Consider the following 24020-nt stretch of genomic DNA (forward strand, 5'->3'; position numbering starts at 1 on the left):
TTGAAATAATGTCACGCAGTGAAGTTTTAAGGAAACTCAAAAAACCATTTTAGACTTTAAAACATGTTCCAAATTAATTAAATATTTGATAATTATAAGGTTGCAATTCTTTCGAAATTCATAAAACAGATATCGAGTTCATTTACTTATAAAATAAGCGTATTTGGCATTCTACAGTAATGAAACAGTAAACGAAAAGAATTATCTATGTACAAGCGGAAATTGACGCAATTTCGGTAGTTCTGGTTATTGTGAAAATTATGGAACTTCACGAAGTCATCAAAAAAGACAAACAGGCTTTCTAGTCTACTTAGTTTCGCAAATTTCGTCAGTTTTTCGTTAAATCAGCTAAACTAAAGAAACTTCTAGAACCGGTGATTGACCCATGTTGAACTATGTACAAAATAATTCACTGGTTCATCAAAGAGTGTGAACGGGGATCGAGAAGCTAATCGCGAGCACTAGACTCAAGAACGCGTTAAGAAAAACACCCTGCCCTTAAGAGTATAACCAGTGGGAAACCCTAAGTGTTGGTGGCACTACCTCCTGGTCGGGATGATTACAACGCTCCCATCATTGTAAGTAGATTTGTTAACTTTTAAGGTGTGTTGATGTACATTGGAAAAAAGATTCTTTCTGTGAACGTTTCTATTTAATTCTCTATCTAATTCCATATAATAAAGTGGTTATTGTTGTAGTTGTTCTTATCATTTTAGTACCTTACACCCGGTCACGACAAAATAATCAAAATGCATTATAATCAGGTAATTAAAACAAACAATTAAAAGAAAAACTCAAAGGAACAAAACACCTCGTGACAATAATTCAACTAGACGGATTACTCGTCCTTTTCCTACGACAATCAAAAGAAACAGACCACCGGGAAAATCTCATGACGACCATCCTAAAACGCCTACTTTCAGTAATAATCCGAAGATTACATACGAATCTAATCTAATCCATTACCTATATATATTTACTGGATCATACCTAATCAGCTTTGATAGCTGGTTTATCGATAAGAAGAAATAAGAAGGTATTGGAAGACTAATAAGAGAACAAAGGACACTATTAAAGTCAATAAAGAGACAAGAAAGAGATTTTTACTTTAAAAATTGGGTTTGATCTTAAAAACTGCGACGTTTCAACCCTACTTCTCCGAAGTAGATATAAAGCACAACGTTTACACGTAGAAGTTTAAGAAACACTGTGTTTTTTATGGTTTATTATATTATAAGGTCTATAATACGATAAATTAGTAAAATTATGCATTATGTTTTAATTATGAATTTATACCGTTTTAGAGAACCGCTGCACGAATAGAAGAAAAACTGAAACAGAATAAACTTTAAATCAGGCAGTTACCTTAAAAAGATTTTAGAATTTCTCATTCGTAATTGAATCAGCAACGATGATTGTTTAACATTAAATCCATTCTAGAATTGGAATAACAAATGTGACAACTTTTGTAATATTTCTTTTGTACAGCAACAATTTTCAAATTCGTATACCTTTTTTCAATTGGAAATAGTCCATTTGCTACAAACGTAATACCTTCTAGCCCTCGCTATTTCATTTTTCACGTTTTTGTAAGAACGCTAACGTTAGATTTAGATTTCTTTTTATACGAGACCAAGTAGGTATGAACATAAATCTTTTATTTGTCGAGAAGCGAAGTGTACTCCGTCGTCGTAAAAAGTGCATTTTGTTTAAGCTCGCGACACACGGCGAATAAAGAAGCGATTCTGCCAAACGGTTCTACCGCTCGCTGTTCGTAACCGAGTGAGTGTACTAGACTCTAATGATGAATAGGTCCTTTTTACAAACACAATTTTTACAAAAACCACACGTGGACCTCTTCTATACGGGTAAGGCAAAACGTTCACCGAAAATAGAAATTACACACGTTGCTTTCTTGGCATTTTTTATGACAGACGAGCTAAAATGGATAATTTAGTCAATGTATGGAATACGTGTGTTTTTTCAATAACATCTATCCAAGAATATCACCTGCTTCTCTAAAAACTATTAAAAATTAACTTCCTTAGTGACTGCACTAAATAAAAATTTTTCTTGTTTGGTTTTTAACTCGTAACTGGTATATACACATTATGATTTAACTTTAATTATAAAATGTTCAAATAGGCGAGATAGGTTGGTAGGACACCTTCTAAGGCATGAAGGTCTAACCAGAAACATATTAGAGGCAATAAACGGGAGTTAGGAGGAGTAGAGGTAGACCTACGTTAGATTACTGTTCGCAAATAGGTTAGGATAAAAAAGAGTGGAGATGCGTGTCCAACCAGTCTTAGGACTGACGACCTTATGATGTTAATAATACGAGCATAAATTAGTAGAAAGAAACTGTAGCATTCCTATTATTTTCAATTTTTCGTATCACTACTTAATCATGTAGCAATAAATATGTAATTAAAAATTAAAAATATCAGCTGATCATAAAAAATATCATCTTTTTCGTAAATAAGAAAGTAGGCCCTAGAAAAATTATAAACAACAATAACCAAACAGTTTTGAAAGGCTTTTTATACAAATAAGTAGATAGAAAAAATATTTGTCTCTTCTTGTCTATTAATACCTACCTTAAGTAAAGCCTCAAGATTTAAAGAGAATAATATTCACATACATGAATACAGACATACATACCTACATATACATATAGATACATATAAATAAACATAGATAAAAATACGGGGACTAGCCGGAAGCAAAACAAAAAGACATGCGATTTTTTGACCCTACTGGTGGTCCTGCGGACGTAAAACAACGGAAAGAAGCTTTTACGGGGGGAGGGGGTAATTTTATTTTGGGTTTGTTTCCGGTTTTTCTATTTTCGTTGTTGTTTTTTAATGCACAGAAAGCTGTTAGCCAGTCGATACAATCAGCAACACACATACCTGCCGGCGGCCGCGGCGGTGGTGGTGAACTAGAAGAAGAAGGGTGGCCGAGGGGGCAGACGGCGGGGCGGGCCATTAGTGATATCGGATAAATTGTGTCAGGTACGACATGCTAATCGGCCGTGCCCGGCGCTCGTCCGACTGAAAACCAAAAGAAAACAAGTCAGTAATGGACCGAATGCCGACATCACATCAATATGGATGAGTTATGTACGATATCTATATATATGGTATGTACGTCTGTATCTATGTATGTACATATATATGCAACAATGTATCATTGCAATCCAATCATCCGTTTAAATACAAGGTGACCACACTCATTTTTATTTGTAAGACCTTTGCGAACAATTTTGAATATTACAAAGATTTCTAGAAACACATACGTATACGCAAATGCATTTTCCGATAAACCTTTTAAGGTCAAACATAGCATTATAAAATTGACAATTAGGTATACACTCATTGTTAGTCAGTAATACTAAACTAACTTATCACTAGACCACCGTAACTAACTCATCATCATAAGGTCGTCAGTCCTAAGACTGGTTGGACACGTATCTCCACTCTTTCCTATTCTGAGCTAAACTTCGCATTTCCCTAAAACTAGAACAATCCATATCCATAACTATTTGCGAACAGTAATCTAATCTAGGTCTACCTCTACCCCTCCTAACTCCTGTTTCTGCCTCTAATATGTCTCTGACTAGACCTTCATGCCTGAGAAGGTGTCCTACCAACCTATCTCGCCTATTTCTTATTGACTTCCATAGAGTCCTCTGTTCTCCAATTCATTCTAATACCTTTTCAGTTCTAACCTTTTCTATCTACGTTATCCGCATCATTCGCCTATAACACCACATTTCGAACGCTTCTAACCTTCTCTTTTCTACCGCGCCCACTGTCCATGTTTCGCACCCGTACAACGCCGCGCTCCAAACATACACCTTTAACAAGACTTTTTTTGAATTTCTAAATTAACCGTTCGCGAGCACAGAACTGACTTCGTTTTATTTAAGGCGACACGACCCTGCGCTATCCTCTGCTACTACTCCTTCCGTCCTGACTTATCTGACTTCCTAGATATCTAAAATTAGCAATAAAACGAAACTAGGAAATTTTCTCAAAATACTGAGATCACATCCCATTCTGCATAGTTACTGCAATGCCGAGCCAGTCTCACTGGTCTGATTTTATAAACTATAGGAATAAGTATTTCATTATTTAACACTAAACCACCATACTGTAAACAATGACAAACTTTTTTGGGTATTTTGGAAAATAACTCAGTTCAATGAAAATATGACACTGCAGATATATGTGAAGACATTCTCCTATTGCCACTTAAGTTATAGTTAGGAGGCAACGTACTTTATATTACACTGTACATAATTTTATATTCACTAATTATTGTATTTATTTCCGAAATAAAATGTGTTACATACTGTACATATTTATGCAGAAATGTCCGGATGCAGCAAGTATGTAAACATTTACCAAATAAAAGCAAGTCTTCGTATCATTTAAAATCAATGGCGAACGTATCAACACAACGTTTACATACGTTTGAAATGTGACACACAGCAACGTTATCCGATCAAGAAGTTAAACAGATCGAAACCGCACTTGATTAATGTGTAGCGCTTTCTGAACTAAGGGTTTCAGTTAAATGCACAAGAAGAACGAACAGTGAACAGAAGAATAAATAATAATTATTCCAAACTCGCCACCTGTCAGTTTAACACAAACTACGGATCTTTTACAACTTGTCATGCGAACCTACCTCTGGGTACACAGGCGGCTCGGGGTAGTTCACGATTTCAAAATTAGTTCATGTAATTATTTATTTTCTAAGTGAAGTAAGTATCGACCGTTTAAGATTTATGTTAACCGCGAAAACGTATGGCTCACTAAAACAGAATCGGTACTCATTTTCCGATGGTACACAATTTGGTAATTTTTGCAATTTTTACAAGAAATAGATAACCGAAATATGGAGCCCCATGAGTTCTGTCAGAATCAAAGATATAGAATTAAAAACAAAGAAAGGTTTAAAAAAACATTTATGACTTATTTTGTGTTTGTTTTTCTTTGTTATTATGGAGTTTTTTTTCTATCAATTCAAATTTTCAAAAACAAAAGCTGTTCTCAACCACACATACCTTTCATATGTTTCATTCGCAATTTTCAATAAATTGCAGAGATACAGACCTCTAGGATTTCCGCCTCCAGGTTTATGAAAATTATCTAATAATGCAAGGGCTAAGCAATAACCTAATTTAATGCCAGACAATTATACCGTTATTGTGCTAGAAAATTCGTACAGCAGACCCTGTGTAAAAAGAAAAGAAGTGATTTATATTATTTGTTATTATTAGCTTTATGGCAGCATTCGCGGGAATATAATCTTGGTTTTTCGTAAATGGCAAACGCTGATTACATATTAAGGAATTCGTTTTTCTTTTCATGAATATATAATTTTAAATATACAATATTTTCACTTCCACTTTACAAATTTTACGTTGGCATTTTTTTGTAATTACGTTTTTGGCGCCCGAAACCGTTTTAAAGTAAGGACAACTAGCCGGAAATTAATCTCCGTGTTCGCACCAGCAGGGAAAGCTAATGAGTATCTCATGGCAAGATTAAGTACACGTACGTTCAAACCTTAACTACGGCTAAGTTTATCTTTGTGTCTACCATATTTGGGTACTTGGGATAAATCCAATTATCTATGTTGTAAAAGTTAATTCATCTTCATTAATGGTGAACAATCTTACAAAAAAGAATGCTTTAATGCCAATGAGCAGTTTTATTTCAACTGCGTAGTACACTAAAATCGGGTTTTAATGTATCTACAACGATTACTGTGGATCTGTTTTTAAATAAAATTGAATTGCATATCACACTAATCCTAAGCAAGCAATTCATGAAGAAATTCATAAATCATTACACTTAAATGTTAAACTGTATAGCAAATCAATGAGCAGTATGAATCAGTACAAACAGCGTGGTAAACGCTATCTGTAGTATATTGCTACCATTAGTGGAATTGACAAATGCTCAACAAGGTTCATAAGGATATCAACTTGTCAAGCTGAATCCACTAAAGGATAGAATAAGCAGTAAATTGCTACGTATGTATTTGCTACACTTAGCTGCAGTACTTCAAATGTTTTACAAGGACCTAAGAAAAAATCTATGTTGAGGTCTTTTCGTGGAAAGAGAAATCTGGAGAATTGTAAAGAACCTGAAATAGATGTTAAATTTAGAAAGTACAGGAACAATTGTAAGATAGAGAAATATTTTTTAACAGCATGCTGAGGGTGGTGCGGTGGTGAGGAAATGATCCTGACTCTACGTAGCCGTGGGTGAAGGTGAAGGGTGGTGACTATACTGGTTTCTACGAGAGACAAATTCAACGTCAAAAAAGAAGGTTGACTTTGTACCCAAAAAGAAAACACTTTGTACTTGTACTGTAAATAAATTTAATTGAAAACTGCAGTCAATATTTCAATACAGCGTTTTAATAAGTGGTTAAGACGCAACAATCTATAGGGTTGTTCGGAAAGTCATTTCGTTTTTTTTTTTGTGGAAATGAAAGACAGTTTTCGTATAATAAACAAATACTTTATTAAATTATATATTGACCGTTCTGGTCCAACACCTTTTGCCATCTTTCTGGTAGTAGCATAATTCCACGCTCATAAAATTTTTGGTCTTTGCTGGCAAAAAACTGATCGAGGAGGTTTTTGACCTCCTCATTTGAGGTGAAGGTTTTACCGTCTAAAAAATTTTGGAGTGACCGGAACAAATAATAATCCGATGGTGCCAGGTCTGGAGAATATGGTGGGTGTAGCATTGTATCCCATTCAAGCTGTAAAAGCTTTTGGCGAGTGACCAAACTTGTGTGAGGTCTCGCGTTGTCTTGGTGAAACACTACACCTTTCCTGTTGATTAGTTCTGACCTTTTCTGTTGAAGTGCATCATTCAGTTTGTCCAGCTGATGACAGTAGACTTCCGAATTAATCGTTGTGTTATCCGGTAAAAGCTCAAAAAAAACGATTCCTTTAAAATCCCACCAAACAGACAGCATCACCTTTTTTTGGTGAATATCGGCTTTGGAAATGGTTTGAGCCGGTTCATCTTTTTTGCTCCATGACCTCTTGCGTTTGACGTTGTTGTATACAACCCATTTTTCGTCCCCAGTGATGATGCGCTTCAAAAACGGATCATTTTCGTGACGTTTGAGAAGCGAATCGCAGACGTCAATGCGGCGACACAGATTTCTCTCTGTGAGAACATGGGGAACCCATACATCGAGCTTCGAGGATAATCCCAGGCCTTTCAAGTGGTCATAAACTGTTGAATTTGATAAATTTAACCTCAATCCGATCTCACGTGTTGTTATTCGCCGGTTCACATCAACTAATGCCTTTATCGCGTCTTTATCAGCTTCAACCGGCCTTCCCGAACGTGGTGCATCTTCGACATCAAAATTGCCGGATCGAAATTTAGCGAACCAGTTCTGGCACTGGCGTACTGTCAACACACCTTCTCCATACACATCAGTCAATTTCTTTCTGGCTTGAACAGCATTTTTACCCTTTCTGTAGTAAAACAGTAAGATATGTCGAAAATGCTGGTTATCGCTCTCCATATTTAAAAGGGCACCAATGAGCTCTCAAAGCATATAAAAATTATACGGCTTAAATGTGAAGTTGGGTGCAAAAGAATACAATTAAATCCTCTGTCGGGAAAAACCGAAATGACTTTCAGAACAACCCGATATTTTAATTAATTTAATTAACGTCTACATACACCCATAAACCACGCAAAATAAAAAAAAAACATATGATATAATAAAGTAGAGAACGGAAAAAATACTGAGCATGCAAAGCAGCTGGCATAGAGCTTTGGAGCTTCCGCTTGGGCTTTCTGTCGGTGTTTCTAATTTTTTTTCCACAAATGACGATATTTCCGCCCGAAGATATTGTTTATTGGGGCGCGAAAGGCAATAAAAAGGGAGCAGGATTGCGTGCTGCGTGGGGCTATTTAGCAGAACGACGGAGCGATGTGTTTTGCAATCAGGTTAGCGATGAAGGGTGTGCTGCTATCGTAAATTGAAATTTCCAGAGCGGTCCGTGGAGACGCCGCGAAGGGAATTCCGTTAAGACTTACGACGTTTCTAATTAGACACTGCTAAAGTTAGGAAAGGATATGTGATGACGCTGGGGAAAAATGCACCCATTGCGCGCGAGAAAGATAATTCGAATTAAAAAAAAAATTTGCGTCAATTGCCAGTTATAATCCTTTCAAAAACGCAAAACGGCTACGTACAAGTATTTTTAAATATATTGTTAATTACTGAACGCCTGGCAGATCTGAAACATCGAAATTCCGATATTCACAAATCAAACTTGTGTTTCTGTTAGTACAAGTTGACTTACTGAAGTGACAATATGGAGAAACTGGCGAGTTTGGACTACTCTGATGAGGAAGAATTCATAGAAATGGTAAATGTAGGTAGTAACTGTTAAAAAAGGGGTTGAAAAGCACATAAGGTTTAAGAAACATGGAGACTTTTTGATGCTGTCCCAAGAAATGTCTGATGAGACATTTGAAATTATTGAATTGTTATCCCTTTGAAGTTGGCAAGACAAAATAAACACCAGGCAAAAATATAAATCATCGGATAGTTAGCCGGGAAACCCGAAAACCAGTTTGCATACTAACTTCATTTTTCAATATTTTAAAATCCATTAGGAAAATCCGAGATAGTTACAACCGGTCCTATAAGTAACTGCTAATTATTGTATTTATCAGACCGGTTCTAGCTGATTTTCCTCATTAATTTTACAATTTTTGCAAGCTAACTTCATTTGAAGGCATGTAAAGTAGAAAATACGACAAATGGCGCTGTAAGCGCCATCTGTAGTACAGTGCTACATTTTAAAACGCGCTGTTAAGGCAGCGGGTAAAAGTTGGTCTGTGTTGTGTCGGGGCTGCCTGCGCCGCGCTGATGAGATCCAAAAAGATCGAAATCGCGATCCGCGTCTGGCAGTTTCAACAGAATACAGACCACTTCGAATTATTTTATTCGCATGTAAAGTAGTTTTCGAGTTTTGTGGGTCACGGCAAATATTTACAGGAAGTTTCAACCCCGATGGAGTGTACTATAATCTCACTTGAAGTAGAGGTTGTAGGGCCTTCAAGATGGAAAAATGACCCAACTTTGAGAAAAAATTCCACCCTTTGGTTAATATCGTTGGCGGCTAAGTATGAAACCCGCTTTAGCTGTCTCAGATATTCTTAACCGATCTTACCATTTTTATTCACTCGAAGTTACTAAACAAACTTATTTTCAGGTTTTCCTGGTCGCTGTTAAGTTTTGGCTAATTTAAAACTAATTTGCGGTCAATTATCCGATGGTTTATATTTTGGCCTGGTAATTTTGACATGCCAACTTCAAAAGGATCAGTTTGTTTTCTACTTGCATCACCGCCTTACTATAATCGTAGCCTAAAAAAAAAACAGGAAGCGAAAAGAAATTAATGCGACCCACAATTTTTTTACAAATGACATTCTGACAAGAATTAGCAAAAAAATTTTGCTTAATATTTTCGAAACTACCGCAACTTTTGTTACTGTAGGGAATTAAAGAAGTTATTTATAATTAAAAAGATAGATTTCACACGCCGTACCTACTTATTGTATTAGATTGCTTTTTATGATTAAAATTCTACTGTGTGAAAACCAAAAGGTTTCTATTTTCAGAAAAGACCATAATGAGTTTTCTAGTACTTACTTTCCACTCATGCATAATGTAATCAGTGCAAAGAATAAAAATGCAATGTTTTAAATCAAATATAAAAGTGCATTCCGGCCACTTATGGGTTGTGTGGCATTTACGAAGTAGCAAGAGGAGGTACCCCGACGGCGACGGTTTTCAATTTCTTTCACGTTTGCGTTAACTCTAAGCAAACACGCAAACTGAATAATTTATCGGACAACTTCACTACATTTGCCCGATACATTGTTCAAACAGATGCCAGTACTCGCCTTCTTTTAATCCTCTACTTCTTAGCATTCCTTGGAAGTTTCTTGCGAATTGGACGAGACGTTTTATTCAAGAAGAGGTAAAACAAATTTACTTCACTTACGGACATGTTTAAAATTTGCTCTGACAAATTGCAACACTAATTTTCGTGATTGCAATATTTTATCATATAATATATTTACTAGTTGATGGACAGCAGGATAAAAAATATACATCATATCATCATCATCATCATCATCATCATAAGGGTGTCAGTACAGTAAAAGTTCCTTATTCACGCTTTCTTTATTCGCGTTTTCATTATTCACGGGTGAAAAAATTGCAACCCAGTTCCAGTATTCCGGCTAAAACTTTAATTATTCGCTGATGTAATTGGTAAACAGAAAAGGATTCCGAGTCATTTATTAAGGAGGTTGACCGCAATAGACTGCTCGCTGAATTTTTCCGAAAACATGGTTTCTATTCTAAACATTGTGACTTAACACTGCGAGATAAATATGTGATTTTTAGTATGGTAACAGACAAAGGTTCACACTAACTCGATACGTTTTTGGTTTTCAATAATACGGTCATTAAAAGCTTTTACAACTGCTTAAAGTTGATGCTTTTTGTAGGACACGTATTTTCAGTAGAAATTAGAAAATTAAAAAATGGTCTTCGACAAGCTTTAGAACAAAGCTTTATCTATCTTACTACAAAATTTCAAACCTCTGCTCCAAACATTAAACTCATGAAATCTAGAACCGATAATCATATTTTTACTCTATGGCGCATGTACTAGTGAATCTCCTTAATGTATCGGCGTCTTTTAAGTATTTTCTGTTGAGTGTTGATACGTGCCGAGGCAGCTTTTATAAAAGATGTAACCGAGTAAACAGAAAAGGATTCGGTGTTATTTTTCAACGTATCGACATCTTTTAACTACCTCTATCCACGGTATTCTCATTATTCGCCTGTAATACCACACTTTGAACGATTTTAACCTTTTCCTTTCCGCCGAGCATACCATCCATATTTCACGCCCGTACAAACCCATGCTCGAATTTCGAATTTATCGTTTGCGAGTATGGAAGAGACTTGTTTTTGTTAAAAGTGACTCGACCTTCCTTCCTTAATCATCTAGAAACCAAAAATCAGTGACTTCTTCTAATTTTTTGTATCGTATCTTTCGCTACTGCATACTAATAAACCTAAAAATATTATTTAGCAATAGAAATCTCAATAAGACAGTTTTGGCCATAAAAACAGAATTTTAAACACACCTACAAACAAGTTGCATTAGCACAAGGGCTAAGAGCAGCAAATTCACGGAAATAATATTTATGTCCGTATTGATACATAAAAGATGTTTAGTCGGAGCACATTTAGTAATGCACACAGTAGAACGAGGGAAAACGGAACAGCGGGTAAAAGCTGGAACTATAACTACTAAGGATTTGGGAAATTTACAGTTGTGCTTAGCTATGTAGACCGCGCGCGGTTTAGTGCAGATCTGCTATACCGGTACGCTGGAGCTGCATACAAAGGATAAGTTGTTAATTGTTAAACAACACGTACACGTTAAATTTGCAAGCAAATTACTAAATGCAAAGTTCGTTATCATCGCACGGTTACAGAAGGTATGGCTCCAGGTAAGTAACTACACGTTTAGTAAGCTGATGTCTAGAAGCGTTCATTACAGCAGGCGTTGATGGCAAATTCACGTGCGCTTTTCACTATTCATTGTGTAATCCAGAAGCGCTAAAATTATTGTTCATGCAAATCAAGTTACTTTGGCGTACAGATTATAATATAAAACGATGCTTGAAGAACGATAATCAATATACTGAGCTTAAAAAATGAATAAAGGGCAGAGGCGACTTGTGATGAAATGGAGCTAGTGTCCTACAAATATTTACTAACTTCATCTTCATAGAAGCAAACCGGTCTACAACCTCCTCATTGAAGCTATTAGTCTTTGATATTAATAAATCTTCACTGAAATACATCATTTGGGAAATGAAAACCTCCCTAATTAGTTGGATTGATTAGAGCTCAAAAATCTATTTAAATTCGCGGCTTTACATCAGCAAATATTAAGAATGTACAAGAGAGAGGGGTGCGGGATTTTCGATGTTGGGCACAGAACTGGCTCATGTAGACCTATCGATGGGTCACTCGATGGCAACAAAACAAAGAATAATTCATCTCTGTTTAAAAAAAAAATAAATTTTGCTAATTTCTAACAAACATCCTTAATTTTGTCCTGTCTTTTCCATTTAATAANAGAACTGGCTCATGTAGACCTATCGATGGGTCACTCGATGGCAACAAAACAAAGAATAATTCATCTCTGTTTAAAAAAAAAATAAATTTTGCTAATTTCTAACAAACATCCTTAATTTTGTCCTGTCTTTTCCATTTAATAAATTAAAAAATACTGCTGGTGCTTATTTTTCGTTACATTTATCTAGTTCGAATTTCATCAAAGGCAAACCATAAAATATGTTATTCAATTCTGTGGTAAAGATTTCCAAAAAATTTAATTGGTAGATCGCAAAGGCCTGGACAATAATTAGTAGATCTCAAGATCTGATTATGTTGACCATCCCTGCTCTAAAGCATTCCGCAACACTATCAGAGATCCAGATAATTAATTTGGTCTATTATCTTACTTATCTTACAAGACGACCTGCAAAAGGCGATTTTGCACAAATACATCAGTATTCGGATACACTAAATTACAATATTAATTAATTTTAGTAATTATAGCAGNTTTAACTTATCTTGGAAAACTTGTAAACTGTCTTTGCATTATGTGACCTCTGTCCCGGCACCGACAGAATGTACGATATTATTTCAAAAAAACTGTCATTAATAGATACAATGTTTTGAGTAGAAGGAATTGTTGAATGAACCGAACTATTCTGTCTCTCCTTTTCCTTATTTACTACCATGGTCAAACGTTTTTAAGAAATTCTCATCCTCCGTGCCCATCAACAGACATATTTTTCTTAATCTTTACAATGCACAATTACATACAATTCTGTGAATAATTCTCCAACTTCATTGATAAATAATGCAGAAAGGGATGTTTTTACATCAATGTTAGTACGATATGATAATAGAGTAGTGTTCATCAAAAGTTGGAAGTCATGCATACGTTTAGCAATCGGAAAGTTCAAAAAGTTTTACCGGGCAACCGTTCCTGTCATATTCCACGCGTTTACCTCGGAGTTTATGGTAATTCCGATGTGAAAACTTATCTCCATAAATCGTACAGTTTGACAAGCAGAACGCTTCAACAAAGTTTAAATCTGACTCGGTACAAAACTTGTACCTTTACCATTGATGTCATTCATTTTTGCGGAGGTTTAAAGTGCCGGTGAGGCGCAACCGGCGAACAGATAAAAGAGCGAAATAAGATGCTTTCTGTACCTCGTTTCGATCTTATTGTCGGAGGAAATGGCACGTGATTTACTGTTTTCTGCTCCAATTTAAACTTTCCTTAACTCGTTCTAACTGTTGCTGCGGATAAGAAACCCCAGCGTCTAATGCAATTTTTGTTTCTTACGTTATATATACATGTACACCAAAAACACCAATTTCGAATTTAATTTAATCAAAACACATTACCGAGTTACGCAAGTACAGTCCATTTCAATTTGTTAGAATTGTGACCTTGAAGAAATCTGCGCGAAAATAGAAAGAATTCACACTAGGCGTGAGTAAGACAGAAATAGTTGGAACAAGCTTAAACGAGCAGAGCTCTCGATGGACGGTCTTAGGAGATCGGCTAGAACTGTACAGAACTGACGAAAATGTTTAGCAATTTCTTAAAACAGAAATGTATATCAATTAACAATAGAAAACAAAGCAAAAGTTTTATAGGTATGTAGAACGTTGAGTTAATTCACTTGTTATTATTTTTGGCTAAATATGCTTTTAAATAAAGCATATTCTTAAATTTTAACGAGGCAGTTTAAATAATTTTGCAAATGGTACTGTACACTTTTGTCTAGTTCTCGCTCGATGATCGGTGGAGAAATGAACTCCGCAGACAAATATGATTGAATTTGGAATTATGCTACGGCGCATCCTAATAAAGGGAAGGGGCATATCTCTAACTTCTTGAAACGAACAGTGTATCGTTATCGACTAAAATTTGTTACCAAATGAAATACCTTATCAAATGATTGATTTCTATGGCGTTCCGATAAAATCAAATAAGATCGAAATCGTGATCTACGTCTGGTAGTTTCGACAAAACACTACTACTGATGGTTACAATTTCGTTTAGAAGGTCAATTATAATGGGGCACAAGGTGCTCATTCATTTGCAGGACCGCACTTTCAGGAAAGTCTACCATGTATAATGTTATAATTTTTTTTTTATAATATGTATAAAGAAGAATTTACGTTTTGTTCCCAATGTTGTTTACATTAACACAAGAACAATTTTTCTTTCTGAAAAATCGTCGTGAATAATGCCTCTTCCCCCTTATGTAGTTCTAAATTATGAGCCACCATTGACTAATTCTAAATAATGCGTGTATATTATTACAGAAAAAAAACACTAAAAGTTAGAGATAAATTATCCTTTAAAATATAAAACCTTATTGGCATGAAACTAGACTATTATTATGAGCGAATTATCATACTCTTTTAATTATAACAACTATTAATTAGTAATGACTAAATACAAAAAATTAACAACATTATTTCGTTTGTAAATGAACCGATGTGCTAACAATTCTTTAAAGTATGAAACTGAAAAATGTAATGTAAAACTCTTTTGAAGTAAGATACTTATTGTTAGATGAAATTTCCCAGAAAAGTTTTAAATTAAAACCTATTCTTTTATATTACTTCTACGGAAAAATAGGTTATTCACAAGAAACATCTTACGGTAATTCATTCTTGACATATAATGGAATTGCAGTTATCCATCCTTATCTGGGACGTGACCTGATAACCTCACGACCCTACATCTTGACGGAATTCATTGAAATGTGTTTCAATCAGATACAGGTAACATAGAAAACTCAAATAAATTCTATATATCATCGTGGAAAGTTGAAATGAATGAGATTAATTGAAACAATATTCAAATTAAATATAATGCACCTATGCACCATACACGCACGGTATGTAGGAAAATTACTGGGTAATCGATAATGTTATTTTTCACCCACCTAAGAAAGCCACAAACTATGTGGTAATACTACAAAGAAACTTTGGATTAGTAAAAAGAAAACGCTTTGGAAGAAACTGGCTCCTTTTAAGAATATTGCTTTCCTAGTTAGGAGACATTCAAGTATTACCTACATAATACCTCCCAAATTATAAGACGTAAGAATTTATTCGAAACTTTCATTAAATGTTAAAATTAAAATTAAAAAAGGCTAAATTCCTTTTAACATTCGAGTAACTTGAAATTTATTACGGGTGTGAAAATGGCTACATTCACAGAAGATACACGAACACACCGAACTACGTCACGAGACCAATTAACATTAAATTCATTCTAAAAAAAACTATTAAAAACATTACAATCCCCAACAAGAGTGAATTAATTACAGCTGATACTCCACGAATTATAAAAAGAAAGATTTATACATAATAGTCCTCGTTGATTTTTATTTGGTAAAGCATTGCATAAGGATTAGTTAGTTAGACGGTGCGAAACCCTTCAACGTTAAATTATTATTTTTCAGTGGAAGTCTTTCTTGTCCCACAATAAACTTTAGCATCTAACCTGTGTGAGTCACCTTAACTAGGGTTCGACCAGTGAACGTATTAGTCAGAGGTTGGAAGGGTTAATTAGAAATGCTAAACCTCTCAATACTAAATTATTCTTTTTCATGGAATTTTTTTGTCCCAAAACTGCTTTTGTATCTACGATCAAAGGGTGATTAAAATTAAGAAATTTTCGGTTTAATTGATCAAGTACAACACTTACAATAACAGTTGTACGGCGTAAAACCTTGAAGGGTCTAAAAATCCTTGCAATGACTGAAGAACAACATAATCCAATCTTCTTTATTTTTAATTTCACTTTCCTGTATTGAAAATGTTTCATTGAATTATTGAAGTAATGACATTACAACTTTACTATATGATGCTGATTATGCATATGTAAACGTATTTACTTGACCGAAGACTTATAAATATAAATTGATTCATAAATGCAGTGTCATTAAATTTTACACGTACAGTGTGGGGTCTTCCGAAGCTGCTAGTGCGTGTAATCAAACTTTATCAAGTATCAGACCATGTATTTACCATGTATTTACCAATTGACCATGTTAGTAAAACGCCAACTCAAGACTTTATGGACACTAAATCTTTAAATTTGATTAATTGAAATTTTAAATGCCGCTAAAACAAAAGAGCTTGAAAATAATCTTGAGGACGAGCAACAACAATAATGTTCAGAAAAACAGTTGTATTAAGGAAAACCTTCATCAAAATTCATCAAGCAGAAGCTGAACTACCATATTCGAAAATATAGCAACTAATCTCGTATTTCCTGAAGAGTTTACAGAGAAATTGCCGAAATAAAGTTAACCCCAACACAGAGCAGAAGCTAAAGAAGTCAAAATTTTTATTCACTCACCGGTTTGCTTGTTCGAACTTGCTCCACTTGAAAATCCTGTTAACTTTTTCCAGGCTTTGCGACTAAAAAATCCTTTACTACCAGACGCACAATCGCCCGATTTCGAATCGATCGCGAGCTTTTTCTGTTGCGATGGGCCACGACGAAGACTACCCGCTGCACTTCTGTAACTAGCACCACTGGAACTACCACTAAAACCACTATCTAGATCGCCTCCCGACGGCACCGGCGATAACAATTCGTCCGTAGGACCGACACTAAACAGATCCGCGAGTTGATCGTCCGTTTCTTTGGTTGAATCGTCACTACCTTCTCGACTGCTAGGCATAAGCATTGCTTCTACCGAAAGATTCAACTCTTCCAAAACCCTTTTGTGACCCGATTGCACCCTACGAACTTCCTCTTCCACAAGACTTTGGTTTAACGACATTATTGACTGCTGATGCCTAGCTGCGTTCATTCTCGCCCGAGCTACCTGTGAAAACCAAAAATCCAGATTAGGCATTGACCTTACGTTCTGACATGCCCAAGATCAATTGCTCTTATTACTAGAAAAAACCGAAAGGATAATAAGGCCACTGTCAGAAGCGTTCGAAATGTGATGTTACAGGCGAATGATATCCACGGTATCGATAGAGAAAGTAATAGGAAAAATAGGAGAACAGAGGACTCTATGGAAGTCAATAAGAAATAGCGAGATAGATTAGTAGGACACCTTCTCAGGCATGAAGGTCCAGTCAGAGACATATTAGAAACAGAAGTTAGGAGGGGTAGAGGTAGACCTAGATTAGATTACTGTTCGCAGATAGTTAAGGATATGGGTTGTTCTAGTTTTAGGGAAATGAGAAGATTGACTCAGGATAGGAAAGAGTGGAACTGGGTGTCCAACCAGTCTTAGGACTGACGAGCTTATGATGATGATGACAACATATTTATAGCGCATTGTTTACCAAAGCTCAGCGGTCAGAGCCTATACAAGACATTGCCGGCTAGTAAGCAGAGTTTAGGTTATATTTTTGGCTTTATTTTCGGATATTCGTTTGTTGAACAGTGTTTAATTACGGTTTTCATCATGCAAACTCTTGAATATTCTTGTTAGCAGGAGCGGTGGGATGTGCGCCACACGGGGCGGCAGATATTGTCCATCCTGAGTGGAGGTGCGTTTAAACATGACCACTTTAGTGATTTTTGGAAAGGAATGAAACAATACTTTTAGGTTTCACTCTGGTCGACACTAACGTTGTTATAATCGGGAACTGATGTTCCAACTTCAATGAGTTTGGAAAGAATATTTAATTTCCGAAAATAAACCCTGTAGCAATGTCATTCATTGTTTACCTCTTTTGACCAAAAATGTTGACTTACCTCGCTAATTTCTTCGTAGATATTCTCTTCGGTTCCATACCGTGTTAAATACGTGTGCTTTGATCGGTAGGACCCTTCACGATAAGGACCGTCCCGCGGTTCCCTACCCCCCGGATATTTGTTAGGGATATTGGTATGTTTTTTGGGAGGACCCGGCTCGTAATAGGCGTAGGAGTAGTCCCATGTGGTAGGTTCGAGGACAGGATGATGATGATGATGAGATGTAGAAGGCCCCGGTAAATTAAGAAAGTGATCGTCTGGTATCCGGGGATCCATCGGTTGCGGGGGAGGATAATTAGGAGGGGGTGGAAAATGGAGGAGTGTTTGAGGAGGTTGAGGCGGATAACGGCGTGAACGTAACGAGATCGACTTGTGCTGGGGACACGGTTGCATTTGTTCCACAACGCATTTTTGACGTGATGATGATGGTACCTGCCACATTTACCTGAAACAAAAGTAACCAGTGAAAAAAAGCACTTCAATTATAAAACACAAATCAGAATTGCTTTATATTGTAGGTACAAATTTTATACTTTTATTAAGTGCAGAAGTTACTTGGACTTCGGACAACTGAAAATGTAAAGGTTAAGCACTTCATTTATAATACACAAATAACTAGACTAGACTGATATCAGAATTGCTTTATATTGTAGGACACCTTCCCAGGCATGAAGGTCTAGTCCGAGACATATTAGAGGCAGACACAGGAGTTAGGAGGGGTAGAGGTAGACTTAGGTTAGATTACTGTTCGCAAATAGTTAAGGATGTGGGCTGTTTTAGTTTTAGGGAAATGTGAAGATTAGCTCAGGATAGGAAAGAGTGGAGGTCCGTGTCCAACCAGTCTTAGGACTGACGACCTTATGATGATGATGATGATGATGAAGTGCAGAAGTTACTTGAACTTGGGATCAAAAATAGTGCATTTTACAACTGAAAATGTAAAGGTTCGTAACAAAGGACCATGAAGGGTTGTAATATTATCTTCGAAATAAAATAACAGCGGACGGCTTAAATGCAAAATGACAAATCAGTTTGTCGAAAGGGATCGATGAGATACATTCCACAAATTCGTCTCGAACAATATGATATTGAATATATATGTGTATTTGAATGCAATATAAAGCAGATCGCGAATGTATCGACACGTTCAATACGAAGTAAATTATATCGTATCGAAGCGTGTAAGTATTTTATACAATGGGCAGGGGCGATAAAATCAGCATTCAAGTGCGCTACATCCGTTCGGTTGGAGTGCCTTCTCATGCCGTACCTTCGGTTATTTTCTTTTTTATTTACCACGCAAAGTCCTGGGAATATCACGACCCGTTATTTTTGTAACCCCAATAAGAACAAAAAAAATCGAAAACCTATAGAAGGTGCTCAATTGTTTTTTCCATAAAAGAAAAATTTATTAAAGAAACAACCGGCAATGTTTTATTTTATACTAGCGACCCGCCCCAGCTTCGCACGGGTGCAATGCTGATACTAAATATATTTTTGTTTTGTTTAGATTATTATCTTCAAAAGATACCCCCTGAACATACTAAATATACTACAGAATGTCTTTATCTACAACATTCACAGTTTTTTTGTCATTAGACAATACAAACCGACCACCCGGCTGGTACCGCCGCAACCGCTATATCCCTGCATTTTAAATCTGTAATACCTTCGAAAATATTCATCTAAATTACATGCTGTAAAGGGCCATATTGATCTATATTAAATGCACAATGTTTTTAAAAGTACTTAATTGGATAAGGATTAATGCTGTATTACTTAAAATCGCTTCGTAAATAAGCAATTATTTCTCATAAAAAGTAAAGGATAAAAAATGGTTATTGTAGGTTATCCCTAAGAGATAGACATATACCATCGCGGACTTTTTTGTAGACCTTTTTAAGATGTACAATACTGTGGTACATTATTTTGATCGTAGGGTTCAGCCAGCGTTTGCAATGTAAGCGCAAAAAAAATGTGTTTATTTACGACATCACATTAGAATCCTCTAAAATTATCACTGTTTCTCTACTATATTATGCATGTATTATACGTATAAACCTTCCTCTTAAACCACTCTAACTATTAAAAAAAACCGCATCAAAATCCGTTACGTAGTTTTAAAGATCTAAGCATACATAGGGACAGACAGCGGGAAGCGACTTTGTTTTATACTGTGTAGTGATTATAAACAAAAAATAAAGCATTTCAACCCAAGCTTATTCTTTTCCAAAAAGTAGTCTCAATAATAATAAATTACTTACGTTTGCATAGTCTAAGGTCTAGATAGTAGACAGAGTAAGTACATTTAGAGATACTTCATAATAATAGAAATGGAAGAAAAGAAAGAAGTGTACCTCTTTGTTCTCATTAACATGAAAGAGAGTGTAAATCAAGATGGCTAGCAGCAGACATTCTGGTTGGTTGGATGTCTTTATTGTTTCGAAACAAGTGCGGCTAAAATTAGACGAGGCAAGTGGAGCCAGAAAATGCAGGAAGTCAATGTTGATTGTTTATGCTGCAATTTCCTCTAAATTTTTACTCGAACGCGCCGCGGCCTATAATTCAATAATGATCGAAACGAAAGCTCTATTAGTTTTTAAAAACAAAATTCTCCCTTCCGTTTTGTAAACACAACAACATTTCGCATTAATCGAGTAAAGCTTTTAACCTGATTAAAAACGAAGTTAAATTTACTTTCAATAAATCAGCCAAGTGTTAGACGCCTTTTGTCGTTTATGAGTGGTAATTATTATAAACGTGAAGTATGCACATTAATCGCAAAGTGGGGACAGGAATAAATTAAAATGCCGCGCACTGGGTCTTATAAATTCTAGATACTAAGGGGTAAATGTCCTGCATTGTCCTTTGGTCTGATACTGCGAACGCACCCACAAATTAATCTTGTGTAAGGTTACGATTAGATAATATAATGCATTATTATTTCTTAGCCGTCTTTGATCGTGCCTGTTACGCCTTTTATTTCATCTAAACAATTAAATTTCACTTCATTGAATTGACGAGATATAGCTACATCTGTTCGGCATTGTTTCGATACTTATTTCAATTGTTAATTAGAAGTGTAACTCTTTAACAATAAATATAAAATTTCTTAAATAAGTAGGTAAATATTTAACAATCTGTGTATAACTTACGTAACGCAAATGTGGGAGTAACCGAGGAAATAGGAGTCAATAAAATAAAGTGTAAAATAGGCAGGACAATTTTTTTATGATAAATATAAATGAAGTTCTCTCGCCTAGAAATGTGACATCAATGTTGATTAGATATTGTAACTTTTTATTTGAAAGTAATAATTATTTATCAGAAATTAAAAAATCATTTTCTGGTCGAAATGGTAATTTATTGATATCCTATCTATGGGTACATTTAACCCTTTTCTTACAGCTCAATTAATTCATATCAAAAAAACTCTGCAAAGTTTCGAGTTTGTGAGTCAACTTTTGCGAAATTCAAAGGTATTCGCAAATTATCGATGATGTTCAATATTCAATATCAACTAAAGATATCAAGATGACTTTACAAAGGTACCTACTCACACATAGGATTGTATTAGCTTAATCCACCTATCTACACAAAATTTGCCGAAATCGAAAGCTAGTTGCCAAATTTCCTATCCAACAAACGTGAAATTTACTCCACTAGGACAACCTGAAAAGAATAATTAAAGAAGCACCGTAGATTGAATATAATTAGGATTGAATTTGACGTCACACACAATTTTTGGATAAACAGTTAACGCAAAATTCAAGCCTGATTGAGCTGGGCTGTTTTTTGTTTGTTTTTTTAAGATTGTCCAGCAGGACATAGCGATAATAAATATATAATATCTAGTATGTAATTTGGTAACTGGCTTTCGGCTTCGGCAAACAAATTATAGTTCAGCAACAACGCTTCTGTGAATATTTTCACAAAGTTGTCTTATCGTCAGATATTGATGGTAGATCATTTAATTATAAGAAACAAAACACGGTTAAAATTCAGGTTCATGGATGAACTTCAAAAAAAAAAAACTGAAATCATATTGTAAAACGTAAAGAAAGATTTTTATGCTATTGTAACCGAATATAAGATCAATAAACTGTATTGCTTATGACGATTTGATTGTAAAACAATAAAAGGATTAATTAAAACGTAATTGCAGAAAAGATGGAAAAAAAACAGATGAATCTTACCCATTAATTTTAAAATACAGTAGAATCCCCTTATAATGACATCGAACTAAGCGGGCGTTATACAAAGCATAGAAATAAACAAATTTCTACTATTTTGGTTAGCTATTTAGTTTATTATAGAGAAAAACTACAAATTGTATATATTTATTAATAGAAAAAAAGAGAAGGATGAATTGTAATATCAAAATATACATAAGAAGGGTCAAAAAAGTAAGCGAAAATGTTATTAATCATTTGGGTCACTGTAGCCGGATATGATTTCTTGAGAATCTGTCATAATAAACGATATGCCATTTTAAACGGAGTCATTATATCCAAACTTTCCTATAGAGAATTTAATATGAAAACCAAACTTAACACTGCAATTACTTTATATTAAGCGGTTGGTCAATATAGGCGGAGTCATAATAANAATTTAAATTCATATTTGTAATTTTAAATAGTGTCTAAGTTAGTAACAACAGGACCAGTTTACATTTTACCTGGGTATTCACAGAACCCTTATAAACTGGAAAGAAATGTTGTATGGCGATTGTGCTCACATTTAATGATAGGGCTTTCCATATTCTGTGTTATATTCAGTTTCTAGTTATTCACCCCCGCTAAAATAATATTCACCAATTTACCTGTTTGTAGATATAATTGCATAGTACATTAAGATTCAGACATTCAGATTTCATCTCTCAAACAAGTAAGTTTTGTTCCAGTAACCACCCAAAAATAGTTTTCTTTGTTGGACGAATTTGATAGTTATAATTTAGACGTTGAAGTTTAGTTTTTAGTGATTAGAATAGAAGTTCAATTAAATGTTTTAAATAAAACAGTGGATTTTTATTCTTCATCGAAATCACGATCCAATTTAACTAGTTGCATAAAATTAATTTGGCGTGCAACGTACAACGTTTGTACACTTCATATTAAGCGGTTGATCAGTATAGGCGGAGTCATAATAAACGAATTCCACTGTACTCAGAATTGATATGGATTTTTTAGTAATTTCAAGAAAAACTAGAATATAGGTAGGTAATGGGAAAGTAAAGTAGCGAATCCAAGTCGACAAGACAACCATTAGTTAAAAATAATTTCGTTAATTAAGTGACGGTAGAAAGTAAATAAGAGCCTGTTTGAAAGCAATGCAATATCGCGGCACTTCCGCAACGTACTTAATTAGTGGATTCCAAAATCCGTAACATGAGCCAGAACAAACAAATAAAGTCAGGAAGCAGCTACAAAATTCCGAGAGATAGAAACGGAAAACGAATGTTAATTGTTATTTTGAAATTCCCTGCGAACTGTTCGAACTCCTCCTTCGAAATTCCTCTCGCTAATTGGATGGTAATTGCATTGAAAAGAGCTTATATATTTTCAGAATACATCCCGTGCATCCGTCGTACCACAACAGTTGACTTTAAATTAACTCGAAATGCTTTTTCGTATTCAGCCCTGATCAAACGAACTATTGGCAATTTTTCCCGAATGGCTTCATTTATTTTCTCGATGAGAACTTAGTGTAACACTCGAACCTATTACGTTTACTTGTAAACACACACAGTGCACTCGAACAAACCTTCGAGAAAATGGACGCTGTTTACCTGCAGCATGCAACGGAAATTGCCTGCACAAGACCTGTAAGCTAATGTCAATTCCCAACAAGAGTGTAACGTTCGAATAATACCGAACACAAGATAGTTATTGAGAAACTGACTTGTTCAATAACAAACATTCATTATCGATAAAGAGTCTAGTATATGTCGTTAAACCTACAAACAACTCTATCATGTTTCGCATTAAATTATTGTATAGTACATTAGGGGAAATAACTTTATACAATGTAAAGAACTTATTTTAACAATTGCTCACTTATTTTATTTCACTGTACATTTATA

At 35.1% G+C, this 24020-nt stretch overlaps 1 protein-coding gene across 5 annotated transcripts in view; it reads right to left on the minus strand.

The window, feature by feature from the left end:
- The window catches only part of LOC108738082 (rho guanine nucleotide exchange factor 10), a 207177-nt gene that overhangs the window by 133128 nt on the left and 50029 nt on the right, over positions 1–24020 (minus strand). For 3 of the 5 annotated variants that reach the window (XM_018471320.1, XM_018471321.1, XM_018471319.1), the window contains 2 exons: positions 17939–18383; positions 16574–17048 (listed from right to left, as the gene is read on the minus strand). In XM_018471320.1, coding sequence (XP_018326822.1) covers positions 16574–17048; positions 17939–18379 — 916 coding nt within the window. In that variant the 5' untranslated portion in view covers positions 18380–18383. Of the gene's footprint in view, positions 1–2915; positions 3057–16573; positions 17049–17938; positions 18384–24020 lie in introns of those variants that run through there. The other 2 variants (XM_018471323.1, XM_018471322.1) reach the window with 1 other exon arrangement.

The sequence above is a fragment of the Agrilus planipennis genome, unplaced genomic scaffold (assembly GCF_000699045.2).
Source record: "Agrilus planipennis isolate EAB-ADULT unplaced genomic scaffold, Apla_2.0 scaffold165, whole genome shotgun sequence".
Taxonomy (NCBI): Eukaryota; Metazoa; Arthropoda; class Insecta; order Coleoptera; family Buprestidae; genus Agrilus; species Agrilus planipennis.